The sequence below is a fragment of the Buteo buteo genome, chromosome 9 (genome assembly GCF_964188355.1).
Source record: "Buteo buteo chromosome 9, bButBut1.hap1.1, whole genome shotgun sequence".
Lineage (NCBI taxonomy): Eukaryota > Metazoa > Chordata > Aves > Accipitriformes > Accipitridae > Buteo > Buteo buteo.
In genome coordinates this window covers 27,913,852-27,937,297 of record NC_134179.1, presented here as the reverse complement: position 1 = coordinate 27,937,297, position 23,446 = coordinate 27,913,852, and the positions used below count along the sequence as shown (strand labels likewise).

Sequence of the window (23,446 nt, the reverse complement as noted above, 5' to 3'; positions counted from 1 at the left end):
AATTGTAGAAACCTATCTCTGTGTTGTTAATAATGTTTAACAACTATCTTTAACAAACTAATGAATATTTTAGCAGCGCCTCACAAAATGATGCTCAATCTCCAGGAGACAGTGATATCATAGAATTTGAGAAAACCTCAGAAGAAATCCCTGCTTTTTTCCTGTGCTAATAATAGGCTCATTTACTACCTTATTTTTTCCCTTAATCTTTCTAAATGAAAAGTAAATGATATCTGATACTGTCAACATTTTCCCTAGTAAAGTCTGATCCAGCTCTTCTTGAAGTCAGTGGAAAGATTCCTGTTGACTCAGTGGAAGTGGCTTTGCTCCATAGGAATGATTCCACTTGGCTCCTGTGCCTGACTAGTGAGGAACAGACAACCCCAGCATACTACCACCCTGGATGCACAAGCAGGAGCTACACAATGCCTCATAATCTGCAGCCTTGAAACATTTCAATAGCATGGTTCTTTTTGGACCCTTTTTAAAAATCCCTCTCTTTTCCCTCGTTCTTTGCATGGGTAAATACAATGGATGACACAAAGTGAGTCCCTTTCATACAAGAGCCAGGTAAACATGATACAACTAAACACAAAGTTTGGTTCTGTTCTCATTTACACCATTCTTACATGGTGCAGTGAAATTAGCCCTGATTTATTTCAGTGTAAATGAGATCAGAACTGAGACATGACCCTTGACATTATGATAGTATAAAAAACACACCTTAAAATACAATAAGTTTGCTCTAGACACAGTACAAGGAAAAATGTAACACAGGATTTCTTACCATTGTTTGGCTTATCGTTTCTATTAGTATCAGGCATGTTAGTGGTGACAGTGGGTGGTGTAGGAGTAGTAGCATTTACAGTAGCTGGTAATAAAGATGAGAAAGAGGTGAACTTGAATGAAATATGAATGTTAATAAGGTAAGACAAAATGGGAACAATGCATGACAATGTAAAATGAAACCAACTACACACTATGCCATAAATGTTAAATAAACTCATCATTATTTTCTGCACAAAGTGATGAATGGGTATGAACTGAGGTCCCAATCCTGCAATTGTCACTTTCACTGACTTGAGGTGGAGTTTTGCCAGTGTGAGGTTTGCACGATCAGTCCTGTACTGCTTTCATAAACTCAAAATCCTCTTATGAGAGCTTCAGATCCAAACGGCTGTCCAAAGACCAGAAAATAGATCTTCTAAGTTTAAGATGCACGCACTTAGAATATTGCTTGTGAAAAGAATAATTGTCCCTACTTGGGGACTGAAGATGACAAACAAACACGAAACTAAACTGCCCATGTAAGGATCCAATTAACTCCATTGAACACCATGGGATGAAAAGAATTGAAATCAGACTTGGAATAATTGAAGTGGAATATATATTTTGAAAGCTTCATGTAGGATTTCAGCTACACTGTTCCCACTGACACTAACAGGAGTCACCCCACACAACCCTGGCAAATGTTTCCCAGGAGAACCAGCTAGAACACTTTTGAAAATCAGAGTGAGGAACCAAAACGGCAAATTTCCCCCCCAGCAGACTGTGGGAGGGTATACATGCTAGAGAAATTCAAAAATCATGCCACTAAGTTTTCAAATAATAGTTTGGAAAACAGTTTAATTTTATCTAGTAACTCCTAGAGAATGCAAATCCACTCACTGACAGATTTATTTTTTTCTGAAAACTCTTTTTAAAATCTGAAGGTTGGTGCAGTATAACCTCACAGTGTTACATAGCTTTTGTAGATTTTGATGAAGAACCAACCTGGAAAGGTTAAACAATTGTATTTTAGGCAAGAAATTGCACTTCTGATTTTTTTGTGAGGTTGTTTTAGCTAACCTTTTGAGTCTGAAAGTCATAAACTCTGGTCTCAGCTTAGTGAGCAGATTCATGTTCAGGTTTCAGTGAAACAAGAAACTTAGGGAAAGAGAAGGAAGAGTTGGACACTGCTGCAAACAGGTTCTAACTGGAAAATGAGTATATAAAGTGACATCCTATAATACAACAAAGCTCTTCTTCCTTGAAACTTCAGGGCTATATTGTCTGAGAAAAAAGTTATAGGGCTTCTTACTGATTATATCTTCCAGTCAATACTGTTAAAGGGGGCATCTTCTAATGAATGAAAATATTTGCTAAGCATAATGGAGAAAACGACTCTTTTATCGGACTGTAGCTGACATAATCTGGCATCCACAAACTTTGTTACTGGTGCTACTGCACAACACACAACAAACAAACAAAAAAGGAATCCAAACTGGCCTCTCAGTGTAAAATAAGTCTGCAGTGCTGACAAAAATAGACAGACAGACAACTTTTAATGATTTTCATTATTATGACAATAATGATGATGATGATGAACAGGGTAAATCTGATCTGTCACTTCCAGAGTGACAAACAGAACACCAGTGACGCTTCACCAAACAGTTTTCAGAGAAGGAAAGAGTATTACCTTCATGAAAGTACTCATAGTCTTTCTTGAAGATGCGATGGTCTAAGAAGTTAAGAAAGGCAAGTTTGAAAGGTAGCATCTTTTATTAGAGGTAATATCTTCTACTAGACAAGTTAATAAAGCTGGAAAAAAGGATGAAGCTTTTAGAAAAGCAGGGTTGTTTCGCTGAAAGTGTGTCCATTTCTGCAGCCATATTAGCTGACCTAATGAAAGATATTCTCCCTCCTTTCACACCACAGCATTTTGATAGATGAAAACGCTCAGAGTTCTTCAAAGAGAATACACAAAGTTCTTTACATGGTGGCTTTATTACTCTACATATAAAAAGACTAACACTGAATAATTGTTCCTGTCACATTTACCTAAGGTATTCCAGTAGTAGTATTTAGATCATATTGTGCTTTGTGAATATGATGCCTGAAAATTAGTTTGAAATCTGATTATGGACATAACTGGCATTTCCCTTTCCCTGTGGAGACCAGTACAATATGGTCCAAGAACCTGAACCAAATTTACCTCAGGAAAATCTGGGAGAAGTACACTGAAGACTGACATAAATCTCTTACTGGCTTCCCAAGCAGACTGCATTTTCCTTTTTATTTTTAAGCTAAATCTGATTTACTTGTAAATGTTGGTTTTGAAAGAGTTCTGAGAATTCCTCTTCCCCTTTTATATTTTATTCTTTCCTGTCTCCTTCTTCCACCATTCAGCCTGAAAAGGGTTACAGAGCTAGACATTATTTTTGGTGCAGCTGCTGCTGTGATTAAAGTTTAACATAGCATGCCACCCCTCATTAGCAAGTCTGTGTTCACAAAGGTATTGTGGAAACGGGCTGATGTTGTTCATGTCAAGCATTTTTACAGAACTTCAGCCTCTAAGTAGAGCAGAAGGAATTAACTGTCCTTGCATGTCCAATGATTCACATGGCACGGAAATCTTTAGGGTTCACCTATTCCTTGCATTCAGCTCAGCTGACCTTTAAAAACATCTAATGAATTCTTATATGTGGTGTTTTTTACACTATTAAACCATCACTAAGTGATGATACAAGTGTTTCATTAACTAATAGCTGCTGGATTTTGCAGTTTGATGTTAAATTTTTACCTGTTTATCTCAAAGTATCTAGCTTCAAAATAGCTTATTGGAAAAAAAATGAATAATAATCAGTTCCTTTATTTACATCTGCTCATTTCTTACTTACAGATATACCCACTTCTTATCCTGGTTAATATTTTACTGTCAAAATGTGCAGGAGGAAAAGAGATGGAGAAAGAAATGAAAGCAGTCAATTAATTCAGTTTTGATATAATGGACACTATTTGGAAAATGTATTATCAAGGGAGTGATCACATTTTTTCCACATATTGTATGTACAGGACACCCACACACTTGATGAGACTAAAGAATTCCTTTCCTTGCTATTTTTTTACTGCAGTTCACCCTTTTAGAAATGATAATAAAAAGAAATGGAATAAAAAACCCAGGAAAATAAAGATTTCCCTAAGATGAAACTGCAAAAATGACCCGGGCTTCTTACCTTGGCAAAGGCTTCCCAGGTTTGCACAACTGGTTGGTTCGATTGCAGAAGAGGGAATTAGGTATGACCCTTTAGAAAAACAAAGTAAAAGAATCAGAAAAGTTTGGCTACTGGGCATAAAACTATAAAGTCTGAAAATATGTTACATATCTTGCAGTGACACAGTCCTTTTCCTAATTTCTCTCAGTGGCAAAACCGATACTGCCATTTGCCTATAAGATTTATGTGTTTTAATCTTCTGTTGCGGCTGAGGGATCCACAAAAACCCCACTGACTTACAAGTTACAGCCACTTACGTGTCCTCCCCCAGATTTCTTAGCTTTCGCTAAATAACATCGCATTAAATGAATGCAGCTCGCGTGTACTCTGTGAAACAGCTTTAAGCGGAGGGGTCAGTATGGCCATAGGATTTATGCAATCTTCATGAGTAGTAACGCACACCTTGGGAGAAGCAACCACGCTCCGCTGCTATAGCACAGGTTACCTACCCAGCACACACGTCTGAGTAATCTGCCTGTGACAGACATCGGCCAGATAAAAGGTGATTAAACTTGTTCCTCTGCCCGGGGTGTGGGCGTGATTAATATTCTGGTATGCATGATTTATAAGCAGATAATGTTACAAGTCTGTATCTCTAGTGAATTATTCATAACAACATGCACACACTTTGATGATCTGGAGGCAAAACCGGGGCATGTAAGACTGGCTACAGAAAAACAACTGGTGAAACTGCATTAATTACACTTTGTGCATCCCAGTGGTTCAGCTGCAGATACAGCTGCTTTTGCACACTCTGTTGAAAATAATCGGGCTGTAGAGCGTGGCAGAATATGAACCTACTCGGAGCATTGCCCTTTTGGCTTTTGCTTTACCACTTCAGAATCATATTGACTTAATGAGGTTCTCTCATGAAACATTGTATCCTTCCATAAAATTACAGAGCCACCACCCATCAGCTCGTAAAGATAGCTAGGAAAATATTTCCTGTGGTGCAAGAACAGATGAAGCATGGGGCCTCGACACAGAAATCATGTCATGCCACAGATACCATTACATTTATTGCCGACAAAAATAGGGCAGAATTTAAAACCTGTGATCCTCAACAAATATTAAAGCTCAGGGTTGGGGAGTTTTTTTGGCTTTTTTGTTTTTGTTTTTGTTTTTAAAATAGATTAAGAGATACAGGCAAGTTCACTTCCTTGGTACACTTCCTATGAACTCCAGGAAGGATGTTCCAAGTGAACATACTAGCTCCTGTGTGAGATTCCCCCCTCGCCCCCCCAAATATATTTGCTAATATTAAACAGTCAACATCAAAACCTGCTTTAAGTAATGTCCTCTTCGCTCTGTATCATGGAAGGATCACCTGAAAGTTGGCTTGGAAAATCTGTGGACCTTCATATTTTCTTCAGTGAGTATTTAAAAAAAGATTGTGATTTTATTTGGTGAAGCTAAAAAAAAATCCAATCCAACTTTACAAAACACTTAAGTCAGAAGACTGTATTGGGTTTGCATGGCAAGGTTTTGGTAGCAGGGGGGCTACAGGGGTGGCTTCTGTGAGAAGCTGCTGGAAGCTTCCCCCATGTCTGACAGAGCCAATGCCAGCCAGCTCCAAGATGGACCCACTGCTGGCCAAGGCCAAGCCCATCAGTGATGGTGGTCATGCATCTAGGATAAAGTATTTAAGAAGGGGGGAAAAAGAACCTGTGCAACAGCAATTGCAGCTGGGAGAGACGAGTGAGAATATGTGACAGAAACAGCCCTGCAGACCCCCAGGTCAGTGCAGAAGGAGGGGGAGGAGATGCTCCAGGCACCGGAGCAGAGATTCCCCTGCAGCCCCTGGGGAAGACCCTGGTGAGGCAGGCTGTCCCCCCGCAGCCCAGGGAGGTCCACAGTGGAGCAGATCTCCACCTTCAGCCCACGCCAAAGCAGGGGGATGCCCAAAGGAGGCTGTGACCCTGTGGGAAGCCCACGCTGGAGCAGGTTCCTGGCAGGAGCTGTGGACCCGTGAAGAGAGAAGCCCATGCTGGAGCAGGTTTTCTGGCAGGACTTGTGACCCTGTAGGGGACCCACGCTGGAGCAGTGTGCTCCTGAAGGACTGCAGCCCATGGAAGGGACCCACACTGGAGCAGTTTGTGAAGAACTGCAGCCCGTGGGAAGGACCCACGTTGGAGAAGTTTGTGGAGGACTGTCTCCTGTGGGAGGGACCCCATGTTGGAGCAGTGGAAGAGTGAGGAGTCCTTGCCCCTGAGGAGGAAAGAACGGCAGAGACAAAGTGTGATGGACTGACCGCAACCCCCATTGCCCATCCCCCTGCACTGCCGGCGGGAGGAGGTAGAGAAAATCAGGAGTGAAGTTAAGCCTGGGAAGAAGGGAGGCATGGGGGGAAGGTGTTTTTAAGATTTGGTTTTATTTCTCATTACCCTGCTGTGATTTGATTTATAATAAATTAAACTAATTTCTCCAAGTTGAGTGTGTTTTGCCCATGACAGTAATTGGTGAGTGATCCCTCCCTGTCCTTATCTCAACCCACGAGCCTTTCATTATATTTTCTCTCCACTGTCCAGCTGAGGAGGGGAGTCATGGAGCAGCTTTGGGGGCACCTGGCTTCCAGTCAGGGTCAACACACCCCAGCTGTATGCTTTAAAGAGGAATATTTTCATTTAATATATTCAATAAGATTTGAAAGTTTTAATTTGGTTGAATTCTGGCCAGACTAGGCATTCCTTCAGTGTCCACTAAAGAAAATATGATTTGGATGCAAACAGATACTTGCCAAAAGGTACTTTATGAAGCCAAGTGGCATGGTCAGTAATGTGAACAGCAGATATGGACCTGTATTATGGACACTTTGTGTGCTATATCTCACTCACTTCAAATCTTTAAAACTCAGACATCCATATCTGCTCGTCACGCTAGACTTTCTTTATAGTCAATGGGGAGGAACAGGCACTCCCACAGCAAAAAACTTCTGAGACATCTTCTCCAGTATGAAATGCACTGACCTTTGGAACAGCCCTTTTCATTCCACTATTCATAAACACCAATGAGGGCAATTAGCTCAGCCTGAAACATCATTCAGCTGCCTAAGGCAGACAGATCCCACCCTGAGTTGAATCTGACAGTGAAATCAAGAATTCCTCTGGCCTTTGGGAATGAAGGACTCATACAAAGTGTACATGAAGCAAATGCAATTGCAGGCATGGACAGACGTGCAGCCACATTACCCTTAAAGTGAGTAGATCATATCCTGCTATAGGTGTAGCCAGTGCAGGCTCCAAAATCATTACCAGAGGTTGATTAAATGCTCCTCAGTTTGCCTGCCCTGAGCTCTGAACTGGTGTTGTTACACCACTGTCATTACCTAGGCTACTTGTTTTAAAATTATTCTGGATACCCAGGCTGTGTACATATACCTTTAAATGCAAGCTGTGCAAAGGTACGGCAATAAAAACAGAATTCCAACATGTCTTACAGAAACACCCCACCATGACTGCACAGCTGTGAAAACATTAGTCTAAGGAATAAAGTAAGAGAAGGTAAAACTATGAAAAGTTTATCTGGAACAATTTGCCAGTGTTTTTACGCTCCATAAATCTACTTGTAAAAGCTTTGTCTGAAAAACCATGAAAATAATACCCTTTGAAAAATGTAAGCACTGTTCAGGCACAGATATGTTGAGATCACTGCTAAATGCTTGGTTTGGTTTTTTTTAAGTTACATGCCGCTTCCTGGGGAAGCGTTATTGGAGCTGTGTGAAAACCTCCTTTCTGCATAAATCCTTCCATTGCTGCTACATGAAGCCCAATCAGTTAGAGTCATCTCCCCACTGTCAACGGTTTATTCATGGTTGATAGCCTGACTCATCAACTCTCCTGTTGAAGGCCGGTTTTACAATGAAGGCTTTTATTCAAGAAGATGAAGGGAAGAAAATTCTAACAATTTCTTCTCTGGAATGAGTAACCATTTTTGAAGTGACACTGCACCCAGTACTTTCTTTTAGGAAATACTCTGGTTCAGGAAAGCCTGTATCATAGAGGGTGATTTAATATCTTTAAAAGAAAAAGACTGTCTAGTGAGTTAGTTTTCTCCTAGGCTTAGTTAGAGGAAATAACGATGCTTATATATAGATACATTTGAAGTGGCTTGTATAGACACCTGGGCCTAACATAGAAATGCCAATATACATTTTCTAGAATAATGTTCTGCTGTAAGGAAACTGCTGAACAATGACATCCCAAGGAACAAAGCTGTCGAATGAAAACAAGTATATTGTTTCTATGACCACAGCTGTGTTATTACATTTGTGTCACAGGACTATACAGTCTTTAACAGAAAGAATGACAAGACCCATACTCCAGTCAAAATTAAGTGAGACCACAACATTTGCAGAGGTCTTGGTAGGTTGTTTAGTAAAAGTATTGTGGTAGTCTTCACGGTATAACAGTGTAAGAGGAATAAGATTTTCTGGGAAGTTATTTTCTGTCAGATCAGTTTGTACTGATAGAAAAGCAACAACAATTTTGTCCAGAACACCTTTGTCAGTCATGGTCAATGTTTAGATCAGCCTTTTCTTTGCTCTGGCAGAGGGGTGAAGGCATCTAGTTGCTTGTGCTTTTATAGAGGTGTTGCTTAATTTTTTTTTAGCAGAGGCATGCTGAGAGCTGTCCCAGAGAGTCTAGCTGTGAATGAGTACCTCACGTTTTGGTTTGAGTAAACTAAAGCAAGCAAGATGGTTTTTTTAGCCACCTTAATCCCTCATGAGCTATTAGATACAGCAACTAGCATGCCTTAATGATGCCAGCTTCTGTTTTAAGCTAAGGATTCTCAGACCGCTGACAGATGCTCTGTCAGGAGACGCTTATATTGACACTATTTAAACTATGTTTAAATGAATAAGTAGTCAGGTGCCAGAGGAGCAAGAAGGCAAAATTGGAGAGGACAACATTAGATAGGAAGAGACCCCACGTGGTTCAGAAAGAACCAAGATTTTTAACTGTTTACTTTGTGGGCTTTGGTTTTTTTTTTTTTAACAAATGTATATTTGCTACAATAGGGGGGCTCAAACTCTGTGGACATGGACTTTGATAGCAGTTGATTTTCACAAGCATCATATGCATGTGTATGGGCTACTGCTGGCCATGATTCAGATTTTCCCCTATGCATTTTATAATTATCCAAATATCTCTAAAGTTGTTACTAACCAAAATATTCTTTTTAAAAAAAAAAAAAAATACTGGTCCAAAGTGATGAAGATTTTTTTTAATCTGGAAAAAATGTTCCAGTAGAAAATTATCAACCAACTGTAATAACATATACATATATAAAAATTACACCTGGACATTTATGAGGATCAAGTGCCTGAGCCATGAAATGAGAATGGGTTGGACAATATATTGAAATTTATCTTCTGGAGTAATCTACAGGAAGAAAGACCTTCAGTAATTACCAATTAAAAGAAGGACTGATAATATGTCATCAGGAAGATAAAACATGATGATTTTGATCTAAAATCTGCCTTCCTGTCTGCCTCCTCTAATTTAATCTTTTCTTGTACTTTTTCTGTCTTATGCATTGCTGTTTGTCACTGCTTTTGCTGGCTCTGCACACACAGCACAAGGCTAGCAAGTGCTCCTTCTGGCTAATCAAAGGGCCAAAGAGCAGGTACAAAAACATTTACTAAACAGTTAGTTAACACACATTTTTTTCTCCAGAGACCACCGTAATCTTACTTGAGGCTAGCAGGTGCTTGCCTGTTATCCCCATTTCATATGAGTAGATGGCCAATAAACTGTTTAGGAAAAGCGTTAGTCTGCAGACCATTTCAAGCAGCAACTCCATATACTTAGGGGAGTTGTTCTTTAGGAAATCAACTCTATACCCTTTCAAAGCCTCTGTGTATGGTAAGAGTTGAGCTAAAGTCTAAGAAAGGTAAGACCTAGCTGTTTTTCTTTCACAGGAAATCTCATTTTCTTCTGTGCTGGTATATGATATGTTCAGCACAATGCAGAAATGTGGGGGGAAAATAAGCAAAAAAGATTTGGCAGGGCGTACTCACCACAACTCAAATTGTTTTCTGCTTTCAGTGCTGAAGTTGGAATACTCCAGAATTCATTTTCCCAGTCTACAATGTTTCCTTTCACATCACAGCTGAGGTTGGCCAGTGTTTGCGCATTCATGGTGAAATTCCAGAGGCGGAAGTTGTAAATGTCCCCATTTAGAGAGCTCACTTCATTGCTGTTAGAGCCCAGCACCAGCCTCCCGTTTCCAGGGATAACTTTGCCAAAGATACCCGGACAGTACACTATATGATAGGTGCTTTTGGCATATATACCTACACTGCCCGAGAAGCTATCCGCTACGACGCAGAGCTGTTGAAAGGTTCCCGTGAAAAACTCTGCATTTCGGGGCAATGCATTCTCAAGGATGCACTGTGTGCCTGAAAAGGACAGAAAATGGCCTTTTGTGGTCTTCCCGAAGCTGAAGAATTCTGTTGACAATGCATCGGTGTAGGAGAAAACCTTCCAGTCATCATTGTCATCGCTGCTGCCCTTGGTTGCTTCAAAGCACAGTGTAAACTGGCTAAGCTCTGGCACTGAGACAGTCTCTGCCACGGACACAGCATCGACATCGGGAACCTGGGGAATGATGACTTTCTGATTCCTCAGAGACACAGCGACTAGAACCAAGAGCAGATAAATAAATTAACAAAAAAAATAAGTTCATCATATAGAAACAAAGGCAGACTGGCAGCAGGGGTTAAAGTAACATTCATTAAATCAAACATTTGTCAGGTGTTTTTTATCACTGTAATATAGTGATAGCACACACGAAGTGGAATTTGGTTTGGGAGTGCACTCAGCTGAAAATATGCAGAGTTCCTTTTCAACAGCACAGAGAATGCTGTGCTACAGACAGTTAACAACCCCTCAGGTTGCATTAAGAGTGATATTAGGACATATTACCTACTAACTTCCAACTCTGCCTCGGCTCACTCTATAAAAATTAATACTCATTCATCTAGTAAGGATGCATTAGGCAATGGAATAAACCAGTTATTTGAAAAACACAGTATGACTTGCTTTTAAGATATATTATTTTAATTACTTGTCTGCATGACTACATTACACCAATGAAGTTCAGGCCTTGCTTCTTTTAAATATCGCAATAGAAGAAAGCCCCCATTACATTCCTTGGCAAACTGAAGCCTTTTGTTCCTGAATTCAGCTAATGGGTTTCTGCAAAACGTTAGGCATCTTCTCATTTTGTCCCCAGCAGCCTTTTGGTTGACTACTGCAATCACATGTTCATGAATATTTATATCCAAGCTGTTCACTATTTGCTAGTATTTGGGTCAGCAGCTTTGGATTTTGCACAAGTATCTAGAAATAGCTAGTTCTCTTGCAAATATGCACTGCAGTAAGGGTATTTAGGCATGGGCAGAATTACTCCATCTCTAATCATTATTAAGTATTCTCATTTGCACTGACAAAATGGCTGCCACCAGATGTGGAAAACAGTATCACACAACATATGCTTCTTCTCCATGGGTATATTAATGAGAATTCTGTTCACTCTACTTTGGAGAACATTATTTTTCAAAATAAAGTGTCAATATGCTCAGTTTTACTGGCACATTTATAGCCACAAAATTCTCCTAGTAAATTTCTCCACAGAAAGAAGTTTCAGGTTATCAGTCACGCACAGGCATTGAGGTCAACAAGACCACATTGCAGCAGCCCTCAGTTTTATTTCTGGCTCTGCAGTTCTGTGGCAGACCACATCTCCAGCACACGTCTGCTACGTCTTTTATACATTTTCACAGTGTATATGCTGGAAGTGAAACTGTTTTTTGCTAGATCTGAAGAATAACTGCCACAGTAGCCTCCCCTGGGATTTTTAAGTGATGCCACAATGCATATTTTAATTACTACACCTGTTCCCTTCTCAGAATGAAATAAAAGCCTTTCAATATGAGAGGGTGAGACATGTGAGGGAAGGGTGACTGTCACACCGCACTCAGAAAATGAGACAGATATATGGGGTATAAGGATTCTGTGTAGTCTGTGGTATTGCAAATTCCCTTTGCCAGCTGCTTGCAAAGACTCTGAGCTCCAAACTACCATATTTGGATATACATAAGGACATAATTTGACCAATATATTATATACTAAAATAACATAAAGCATTGCACATTATCCACCAACCCAGCATGTGGAGAATGGGAGGGAAGAGAGAAAAATACTGGACTTTTATAGTTACTGGATTTACTTCATAGATTTTTTTTTCTTCCCGAGGGCAGAAGTATGTTGTAAGAATATTATAGATAGAAAATGTGTTCAACTCTCCATTGAAAACAGGGGTATTTTTTTCATGGGTTAATTATACTGTAAGCTTCTTTATGTAACATGGAAAGAGTTCCAGAAGAAGTATAAGGATTCAAGACTGGAAAAAGAATAAAGCTTATTCATACAAGCACTGTCCAGCCTGTATTAGGGTGGTCAGGAGAGTTATGGACCACCTGGTCACATTTAAACAGTATAGGAAGAGAAATAAACAGGCAGGATGTTGCTCCAGTACTGAACAAGTCTATTCAACTTTGCTGTACTCATCTGAGAGATTTAGCCACTGGCACCTTCCCCATACAGTGAAAGGACAAAACTGACAAGTATTTTGTCCATGTGGAGAAAACAGAATCCTGCCATCGACATTAAGCGCAGATCTCTTTCCTGATTACTGTTGCACAGCCAGTCATCATACTGATGAATTTCAGATGTTAGTATTGGAGAAACTGGTTATTCTCTGAGGAAGAATACACATATATTCTTGGAATATTCATCCAAGTGTTTAGACTACTTTCAGAATGATGTTAAATTGTTTCTGTTAGGAGTATAACTGGATTACAACGCACGGGGGCTTTTTTGGACACATTGCTATTTATGCATGAAGAATGTACAAAAGTCTTGGCAGCCTGGACGCAGGAGGAGCGACCAGCAACAGGCAGCTCACTGTTCTGAGATCCACATCTGCTTTTACAGGAGCGCTGGGATGCACAAAGCCCGCCCCTGCTGCTTTTTAGAGCCCCTAGCTTACTTGCAGCTCACTGTCCCACATCTCATACACCCCTTTACACATAAGCAAACCAGGAGTCCCTAGATTGTATTTTACAATCCCTTGCAGGGAAAATGGCTTTCCTTCCAGTTGATGGGCTTTTCAGCATGGTTTGGTGCTTGAGCAGTGGCTTCTGCTGTTCCTAGCTTCACTGCTTTCAACTGCCCTTTCACTGATGCTGGAAGAAATGCATCAACTTAATGAGGTCTGCGAGTGTCTACATACCAAATACCTGTTTGAGAGTATTTTGTTACTACCGCAGTGAATTGTGCTTTTAATCTGGGCTACTGCAGTACTACTCAACTGTGTGTTAGTTTTACATGACATTGTCTTAAGCGTTTCTGTACTAACAGAGGTCTGTCAGCTCTCCTTCCTCTCTTTTTGGTGACTGAGTGACTTTCACTTACCAGTAGAGCTATTACTTATGCAGTTAACTATTACTAGAAAATTATTTAATATGCCAGCTCTTCAGCTGGTGTAAATTAACATAATTCCCCCAAGACTAGCAAAGCTACATTCATGTACTGCAGCTGAGGATATGGCCTATCCATCTGCTGTTGGTGTTTTGCAGGAGGTGACAATCAGGAAAGGCAACATTTGCACTGGTGGCCAACTTGTTATGGATAACAAAATGTGCTCTGTGAAACTCAGTTTAAAAACCAAGCAGTCACACAAAAGCTGTTCTATTCTCAGCTAATTCCCTCCCCAAACAAACTTACTCTCTTATATTTGTCTTTTCCCACATATATTTTGTTTTGTGTACATATTGTGTATAAGGATGTACCACTAATATCTTTCTAAATGCCATTTCTAGATAGTAAATTGGTGTGTGTCTTTGAACAGTCCTTTACTTTCCAACTTTGCATTATTCTGTGAAACTCAAAATTGAACTAAACTACTTAATTTTATTATTTACCTATGATTGTTTCTGAGAAATGAAAGAAAATATGAAGGTAACGCTGTTCCTCTTGCTCTGGGAGAAATTAATGATTTTGCCCAGGTATCATGTTCATAGTAGTAACAATGGTGTCACCTTGACAAAGGAGCTTTGAAAAGCCATTGGGGACCTGAAGTGAGGGGGTGTGCAATCTCTCCAATGGCTTTGGGAACTCTTTGTAAGGACAGGAGAGTGTAGCACTGACATCTGCCATGCAGATGCATTGTAATTTCAGTGTGTGTGTGCGCATTGATGTCCTATTGTCTATATGCTTTTATAACCTGAAAGTAAAGCAGTACATTGTCATCCCTTTACCAAGCCCTTTTTTCTGTATCCATTGCCAGGTTAAACGTTGCCATGATCTTTGTCTGTAACTATCTTCTGAACCCAATGTAATTGCTCAACTGTAGGCAGTAAGCAGAATACAGTTATAATTTGCCCTAAATGCATGCAGCCAGCTCTCCTGGCATCCATGGTCAAAATCAAGATGTCAGGTGAGAGTTACAGATTTGCAATAATGAAACAAAATTCAGCAGCCTTAGCCTAGATGCTTAACAGAAAGCCTAGACATAGGGTTTCTGAGCTAATATATATGCGAAACGTTAAAATATAAGTCACTGGTGAAGGTCACTGACACCTTTACTCAGACTGGGGAGTAGTCTTCTCATTCAAAATAGAAGGATATCTTCCAAGACTATTTAACTTTAATGGTGCTATCCATGAATGTAAGGTACTATTCAATTTGGCATGGAAGTAATATTTTGCTCTCATAAAAATACATTACCTATAGGTATATATACACAAAGGGTTCTCTGACTATGTCTGTGGACCTTTCCTCTGCTCCTCAGTGAACACATCTGAGAGTAACATTGCATCTTTCAATTCCAATTGTAAGTCATCTTGTCACTTATACTTAAACATTAAAATATTAAAGAGGAATAAAGAAGTAAATAATTTTGCATAACCTGATTGCATGTCACTTTTTTATGATCCACTTGATTTTACAACTTCTTACAATACAGCAAGAGCTGCTATTTTCAAATAGAGAAACCTTTCAGGAAATTTTCTTCCACTTTCACAAGAGAACAGGTGCTCCTAGAATTATTACTACATTCATTTTGTGAGCATGAAAGGACCTCAGCAGAAAGAAGTATTTTTAGCTCCTCTGGTATAATGTAACCTTTTTTCTTTTCAGAACTGCAAACAAGTTTTGCTGGCATAATCAGGACTACTTTTGTCTTATGATTCCTGGGGTTTACTATCTTAATGATTTTAAAATATATGATATGTTTAATAAATATTAAAAAAAAAATCGCGAGGAAGATGTGCTTGTGACTGAAGAGATAACTGCAAACCTCCCTGCTCTGTGTTTTTACAGCAGCCAGCTAACCAACAGAACGTAAGCATACTACAGTAATATAAATGCTCAATGCAATACTGGTATTCAGTCTAAGGTGTGTGATTTCAACAAAAAGAAAGCGAACTGAGAGCATGTAACTGTAAATTATAACCCTTAAGGGGAACGAACTGTGCGTAGCATATGGGGCCTGTAAGTGATCATCCTAATGCCCTCCATTACCGTGCGGCCCTTTACAGTCATGTGAGAGCAACTTCTAATTAATGCTTTAAACAACAAAACAAACATCAATCACATGTTATTTGTACCCTTATCTTCTAAGGGGAAAAGCATGAGTGCCTTTTTTTTCTTTTTTTTTTTTTTTTGCAGTTGTTAGGCTTTTTAAAATCTAGGCATTGCTATGTATTTAAGGAAAGGAAAGAAAGGTCAAGGAACTGGAGTGAAAGGTAGCCATTTGCCATTTTGCAATGCCATTTCATCCCTGGGAGTTTGTTCTAAAGGCTAGAAGAAGCTCTGAGAAGTTCTGCCTTCTGCACAAACTCCTTCTCACTGCTGGGCATTTCAGTGGGACAGAGGTCCAGGCTGGCCTTGTTTCTGGCTCAGCTAAGTTCCCTCTCACATTGCCCTTTAGGTTTCTATGTCCTTCCGCAGGTATGCTGACGTGAAGGACAGGTGTCCTGCTTCCAAACACTCCAGCATAAATCTGCAGGGAAACGCACTATTAATTAGACCTAAAGTCTTTGCATGTGAAAAGTTTTTCTAACAAACACACTTGATGTCATGTCCCAGAATTAAATAATTTCTTTTCATCCAAAGAAAAATAGACTAGTTAAAAAAAAAACATACAAGAGAACTCTGTAGTTTTACCCTGCAGCCTCCCCATCCTTTCCCTTCTCATGGAGGACTTGATTCCTTTGGGAACTTTTGTTCTAATCTTTATAGGACATTTCCTTCTAACATCTATAAGAGGGATGAAATGCTTTGGGTCTACTCACTTCTTACATAGCTGGCATTAAAACCTTTCTTTTGGATACTGAAGTCGCTTTTAAATGACACGATCATTTCATTGCCGGTAGAGTTATAGGATAATCCTTTGGCAGTGATGCCACAAAGGTTCATTGGGCTTTCTCCATTGTCTAATGTCAGTGAATCATAAATACAGCCTGGAGCTTCTTCAATGTCAAAATCGATAAATGTTAGCTGTATGATGAATCCATGAGGTGCTCGGATGATCCACTTGCACGCTTGGCTGTTGGGATAATCACTGGGGAAGCACGGAGAAGTGAAAACTCCAGAGGGGTCAGTTAGCACGATCCTACAGTCGTAGCATCCGTGAGCTGGCAACAAAAATGGAGAAATGCTGGAGGTCAGGAAGAGAGATAACTTAACAGGAAAGCTATCATTAACACAATAACTAAATGTATTTCTATACAGAAAAATATAAACAGAGATAGGAGGAAGAAAGGCAGAAAAAGGCGTGGTTTCTAGTGGGCAAAATGCTGGAGGAATAGTACAGCAGAAGAATATTTTGTTAAAGAAATACTACACAAAAGAAATATAAATTATGCTGCTAAATATTCATTTGTGCACACAAAATATCTGCTATGTATATTGACCTGTCAAAGGTGAAGCAAAAGCAACATTTTTGAATTCAGAAAGGCAAATGATTTCCTAAACGGCGACTTTGAAAAAGATGACTGGTATCATTTACATTTTTTGGCTGCTGGTCTGATGCTGACTGGTGGCTATTCCAGCAGCAATGTGCCATGCTATTGTTACCAGTGGAATGTCCCTGGAATGCAGCAGCACAAGAGATGGGTTGAAGAGTGGCAGAAGCAGTAGCTCTGCAGAACTCTCAAAGGTTAGTCATCAGCATTTCTGGCAAATGCTGTCCACATCACCCAGAAGGGTAGCAGTGAGCTACTGTTTTTTGAATCAACAGCAAATTACTGCACTCTTCCCATGCTGACTCAGCTCCATTGACATATTTGTGGCAGACAGGCTCTAAGAAATTCTTGTCTTATTCCTCATACTCCTTTGCTCACCTGCTGTGCTTATCCACGAGGATTTCAGGCCCAGTTAGTCCCCAGAGTTGCGTTTCTTGTTTGGTTTACATTAGCTCATTTATCATATATTTACTTAGTGTATTATATGATATAATTACTGTGAACTGCCTGCTGCTAAAATCTGTAACAGTTTACCAAAGCAGCACTGAACAAACTAGGTGGGAACTGAGTATTGCCAATAGATAACCAAAGAAACTGACTGGCACATTTATGCTGAATTACTTTGCAAACATTTCTTTAGGCCACAATCCTGCACCAAGTACTACAAGTATGAAAAAAATAGAACAATGTGAACATGCATTATTAGTTGCCCAAGCTAAAAGCAACTAAAAAAGTTGCCAAGTGTAAACTACATATGGAGCAGCCATAAAACAGGAACAAATGCAACAAACTTCTCCAAAGAACCCTTGATGTTTCTTTCCACTGCTTGGGTCCTGATATTGTTCAGTCACATTCAAATGGTGTTTGGCCTAAGCAAATTGTCATGGTTTAACTCCAGCCAACAACTAAGCACCACGCAGCTGCTCACTCACCTCTCCCCCCGCAGTGGGATGGGGTAGAGAATGAGAAAAAAAAAAGTAAAACTCGAGGGTTGAGATAAGAACAGTTTAATAGAACAGAAAGGAAGAAATTTATAATAGCAATAATAAAATGACAATAAGAATAATAAAAGAATTGGAATATATGGTACAAGTGATGCACAATGCAATTCTCACCACTTGCAGACAGATGTCCATTTAGGTACCGAGCGGCGATCCCCCTCAGCCCCACTTCCCCCAGTTTATATACTGGGCATGATGTCACATGGTATGGAATATCCCTTTGGCCAGTTTGGGTCAGCTGCCCTGGCTGTGTCCCCTCTCAACTTCTTGTGCCCCTCCAGCCTTCTTGCTGGCTGGGCATGAGAAGCTTAAAAATCCTTGACTTAGTCTAAACAGGACTTAGCAACAACTGAAAACATGAGTGTGTTATCAGAATTCTTCTCATACTGAATCCAAACCATAACACTATACCAGCTACTAGGAAGACAATTAACTCTATCCCAGCTGAAGCCAGGACACAAACGGACCCTGACTCTGTGAATTGGCATGGAAAAAAAAGAAGCAGTTTACATCTGCAGGGAGAATCATGAGGTGTATTTTACAGAGTTTTTATAATTCTTATTTCCAAATCATGAATTCATATGGCCCCAAAGAGGTAAAGAGACTATAAATTAATTGGGGTCTCAGAGCCAAATACAGGCTGGCTGCATTAGAAAAGATCAGTGGGATGCTTATTTGTTCAAATGAGAAAAAAAATTGTCTGAAAGATTTGCAAGTAGCTTTGGGAAGAAGTGGCACTCACGACACAAGAAAACTTGATCTGTGTAGTACAAACAGGACCCTGTCCACTCTTAATTTCTCCGCAAATCTTTACAATTGGAGGACTATGCTTACCTGCCCTGAAATGCTGCTGTTCCATTTATCAACCAGAAAGGGAATATTTACTTATTAGTATAGTAACTATAAATCCTGCAGTTGTACAAACAGATGACAGCTTCATCCAGTGGATTTTGCACAGATAGGTATCAGTCCTCAGAGAACCACCCTAGACTGAGAGGAGGAGAAACAGGAAAAGCACGCTCTAAGCCAAAAGCCACTGTGGTCTCCAAGCCAAGGGTGAGTGAGCTCTATGGGGCAGAGGAGCTGTAAGACAGCTCCGGCCGGAGCTGCCTCCAGCTGGAAGGCTCGGTCATTCGCACTCCTGCCTTTCTTATTGCTAGGATGAGGGCTGCAGGGGCTGAGGATTTGGCAGCACACCGCGCTGCCTCTCCTACTCATTTCTGTCAGAGAAATAAATGACACAGAGCTATTGGGACAACTGAGAGCTTTCCCTGCACACCCAGATGGACCTGAAGCCAGGGACGAAGATGTTAAGTGATATAAATACATGTAGGAACACGGGTGTTAATGTACGCTCATTCAGCCTTGGACCCCTAAAGTAAATCTTAAGGGCATTACAAAACATTGCTGGACCAGAAAAAATATGCTGCTTGTCAGTAAAAGTGTATCTCTCAAATTGGTAGAATATTACACTCAACATGAGACTGGGAAAGTCAAATTTGTCCATCAGAAGGAACACAGACATTTTTCAGAGAGGCCCACCTTTATTAACTCTATTTATCACCATCAGCCAAAACAGGACTCAGCTCTTCTACTTATCTCTCTCTTGAGTATTTATCATTGTTTCTAAGTCGTGTAAAAGCCCCCGTCAGTACACGTAACAAAAATACTTTTATCCCTGCTGTCTGTCACTGTAAATACTAAACCAGAAATGTTATTTGTTTTTTTACTCATTTAATCTTTTCACTAACATAATCTCATTTTATTATATCCATATTGTTTTGTTGGTTTTACAGAAATAACGTAAAAAACCAGCCCCTAAATTTAGGTAGGAAAATAAGTGCTCAAAACTTTACATACACAGAAGAAACAGATTTGGTGAGCAAAATAGTTTACTTTTTTGAAGTGGGTTGGCTCCATTTTGGCATAGTAGCTATTCTGTCCATGACTGCAATTTGAAGGAGAAATATCCTGTTTTCATGCAAATGTCCACAGTAGTAAGTAAAAAGAAAAGAAAACAAACAACAAAACTATATATAAACAGAATGGTTTTGAATGGAACTTTTTGCGCAGCTTCTCATGAGATGACAGTTATTTTTCTATAAACACCACCTATTTTACTCATTAAAGAGAGAAATTGCTGTGGCAACCTTAGGCTGTCAGCCAAAGCTGACAGCTATTTTGCAATCCCATTGGCCCAGAACAGTTCTGAACTGTGGACACTGAATACTTGTTGCAATACACACCACAAGCATTTCTACAAGAATCTGAGATATTTTATTGATTTTAATGGGAACAAATTTAGGTATGATATTTTTGGTCAGGAACCCCACATACCCAGAATCTGCCTGTCGAGTATTTTTTATCACCCTAGACCTCAGGAAATTCACTCTCTAAATATATTTTATCCAACAAAAGCCTTCATCTTTTCTCCCTCTCTCTTGTTCCCCAAACCAAAATGAACACCCCATACAGTGCAATCAAGCACTTAATTTCAACATTTGCTAAATTGAAAGTTTCACTGGGCAATTCATTTGTCTCCATCATGAGAATACCCTGGAGTATGGTATCCGTATACTAAAAAGGAAAATTAATAAATTCCTCTGGAGTATGTTAGAGCTTTCACCAAAGTTTTCTAAGTGATTCACAAATGTTAAATAACTTCAGAAGGGGAACTGACTGTAGGGGAAATGGCTTTTTCCCTCCTATGATGCCCATTTTATAAGGATAAAGTTAGGCATGGAGATAATGGGCAAAAATGGCAAAAGTTTCCATGGATTTTGGGTTCCTAATTTAAGAAATGAGAGTACTGATTTTCCTTAACTACTTAGTATTTGCACAGGGGTTTATATGTCCAAAGCACACTATCAATGACTTTAAACTGCAGCTGGGAGAGCAGTCTGCCAATCTGGCCCATTGTAGAAAATCCACAAATGAGTACTTAGTGGCCAATGGAAAATTTTGGTCAAAGCAATTTGGCCATCTTTAATAGGAACTTATCGGTAAAGGCAAGGATAGAATCCTGTTCTCATGGTTGCCAACTTTCCTAACCATGAGACCATTCCCTCTCTTCTGTGAGCCTCCTGCCTATTTCACATATATACCTTTTAATTGCTATGAAGAGGAAAGAACCCTAAACTAGTCTTTCTACACCATGTTGAATCATCTGAAGACTGTCCTAAAACTAAGGGGCTAAGGGAAACAGTATGTGACTCATTAAAGATTGCACCATACAAACAGACATGTGCACATGCAAACCTCATATCCTATGGAACGAAATTAATCGCCCAGTTTGTCCTGTCTACCGATTTTGTCTCTTTATAGCCCCAGCACAGAATTCTACCATTTGAACTCATGAAGACACCTGTAGGCACTGAGATACACAATTTGAAAGCGATTTTCACAAGCCATTTGTGGGCAGCTGAAGCCACAGTCAGACCCAGATCCACAATGCTGAACTGCAGATTTGGGAAGGAAACATTCTGTATATAACCTCGTCCCATACGTTCACGCTTCTCTTTTTTTGATTTCTTCTTACATGACTAACACATTCCAGCACTTGCCTCCAAAATCTGTGCTAATACTCGTATTTTCCTCTAGCTCCTCACACTTCTCTAATTCTCTCCATTGTCATCATTTTCCCCCAAACCCTCATCTTTTGCCTTATTGTCCTCTGCACTTCTTTCTCAGGCATGAGTTTCGATTTCAACCTCTCCACCTGCTTTTATTTCTGCACTTACCCAACCTTGGAGAAATGCCGGACAACAAGTTTTATTTGGCCAAGAATTTTTTTTAAAAGAGCAAAAGCAATCCAGCTTGGGACACTGCCTATTTCAGCCCTAAAGACTTAAAGTCTGTGAAGGTTAGGATCAAAAGAAAACAGGGTCTCTGGGAAAAAGTCTGCCCTTGCAATTCGTGCATTATTCAGTTTGGTTTCACACTAAGTTACACCTTGCATTGGGTTTTTCTTTTTCCAGCTGTAGCATGCAGCTGGCCTTCTGTGCAGCATTTTCTACCTGACAGAAGTGTAAATGACTACATATGTGTAGGCAGCGGCAAAGGATACCAACGATAGCCAGTGTGGGTTGAATTAACACTACTGGTATTTTTTTTAATCCATTAAAAATCCATTTAAATCCATTAAATCAAAAAAATCCAAAAAAGTCCCCCATAAAAGTAAGATAGCATGCTGCTGGATTTCATTTTGGCATGAAAATTAACTCTACTTCTCCCTGTAGAGGACACAACTTTCATGTGAAAATATCCTGAAATAAATCTATGTAGCTCTGGGATCAAATTTTCAGAAAACAGCACAAAACAGTTTATGTTAACTCTGGTCTTATTCAAGTGAACAATAAAATCTCCCCCGCCTGACAGAATTAGGCCAATCCTAAACCACAGAAAATCTTAGCTACAGTACTTAGCACTTTAGACATAAAAAAGCAGTACAAAATTAATTATAATTTGCTTTCATGTAGACATCTGAGAACATTTAAGCATTTCACATATATTTGAAAAGGTAGCACTTACAAGGATGGTAGTTTTGAACTGAGTAAGAGAGAAGTACGGGGAGGTGACATGATGTAGGCCCTTGCAAGCATGTGGCAAAGCCCAAATCAGAAGAGAAACCTTACAATCATTTACTGTGACAGCACGAAAAAATACCTATTTTGATGAACATTAGGCAGGAAAAAATCTTGCTTTATAATAAGCAATTAATTGTTGGGAGGTTTTTTCTATTTCAAGGATGTCATAACAGAGATACGGCCAAACGTTAGGTTAAGCATATTTATGACTCCAAATAGATAGGTGAATGAGGTCAGCAATGGGCACACCTGCAGACAAGCAAGAGGAAGGGCCAAACCACCAAGATGTGGGTGGGCTGGAATGGCTACAGAACAAACAAAACCATGTTATTTCAACGAGACACAAACACTAAACCCAGAACAGCTATCACATGGCAAAGGCTTCAACACTAGCTTATCTTCACTTAAAAAAAAAAATATTTTGGATGTAAAGGGGATCTGTAGATCTACAGAAATACCTATACACAAAATGTGAATGTATTAATGGCAAAAAAGTGTCATGTCATTTGCTCTGGACATAAAGTAATGCTCTGCTTACTCACTTATAAGTCAGTTATAAGACATATACAAATTTTTTATGCAAAACATTAAGCAGAGCACTCTCCTGGAGCCTCTGCACACCAAACCATGTCGTCTGCTCTCTGTGCAACCCACAATTTGACCGAGTTCTGAGAAAGTGCAAATAAGGAGGTTTGGTAGGTTTATTTTTGCTTCTTTATTTACTTTCCAAATTGTAGAAGCTGTTTGATCTCCCCAAAAGATCCTTATTTTTCTACAGTATGCTCGCCTGAT

The 23,446-nt window shown here is 39.7% G+C and overlaps 1 protein-coding gene across 5 annotated transcripts in view; it reads right to left on the bottom strand.

Moving 5' to 3' along the window:
* The window catches only part of ADGRG6 (adhesion G protein-coupled receptor G6), a 115,623-nt gene that overhangs the window by 54,660 nt on the left and 37,517 nt on the right, over positions 1-23,446 (bottom strand). For 4 of the 5 annotated variants that reach the window (XM_075035859.1, XM_075035854.1, XM_075035857.1 and 1 more), the window contains exons 3-6: positions 16,396-16,737; positions 10,054-10,674; positions 3,996-4,064; positions 788-871 (exon numbers count right to left, since the gene is read on the bottom strand). In XM_075035859.1, the coding sequence (XP_074891960.1) occupies positions 788-871; positions 3,996-4,064; positions 10,054-10,674; positions 16,396-16,737 (1,116 nt within the window). The remainder of the gene's footprint in view (positions 1-787; positions 872-3,995; positions 4,065-10,053; positions 10,675-16,395; positions 16,738-23,446) is intronic. The other variant, XM_075035858.1, reaches the window with a different exon arrangement.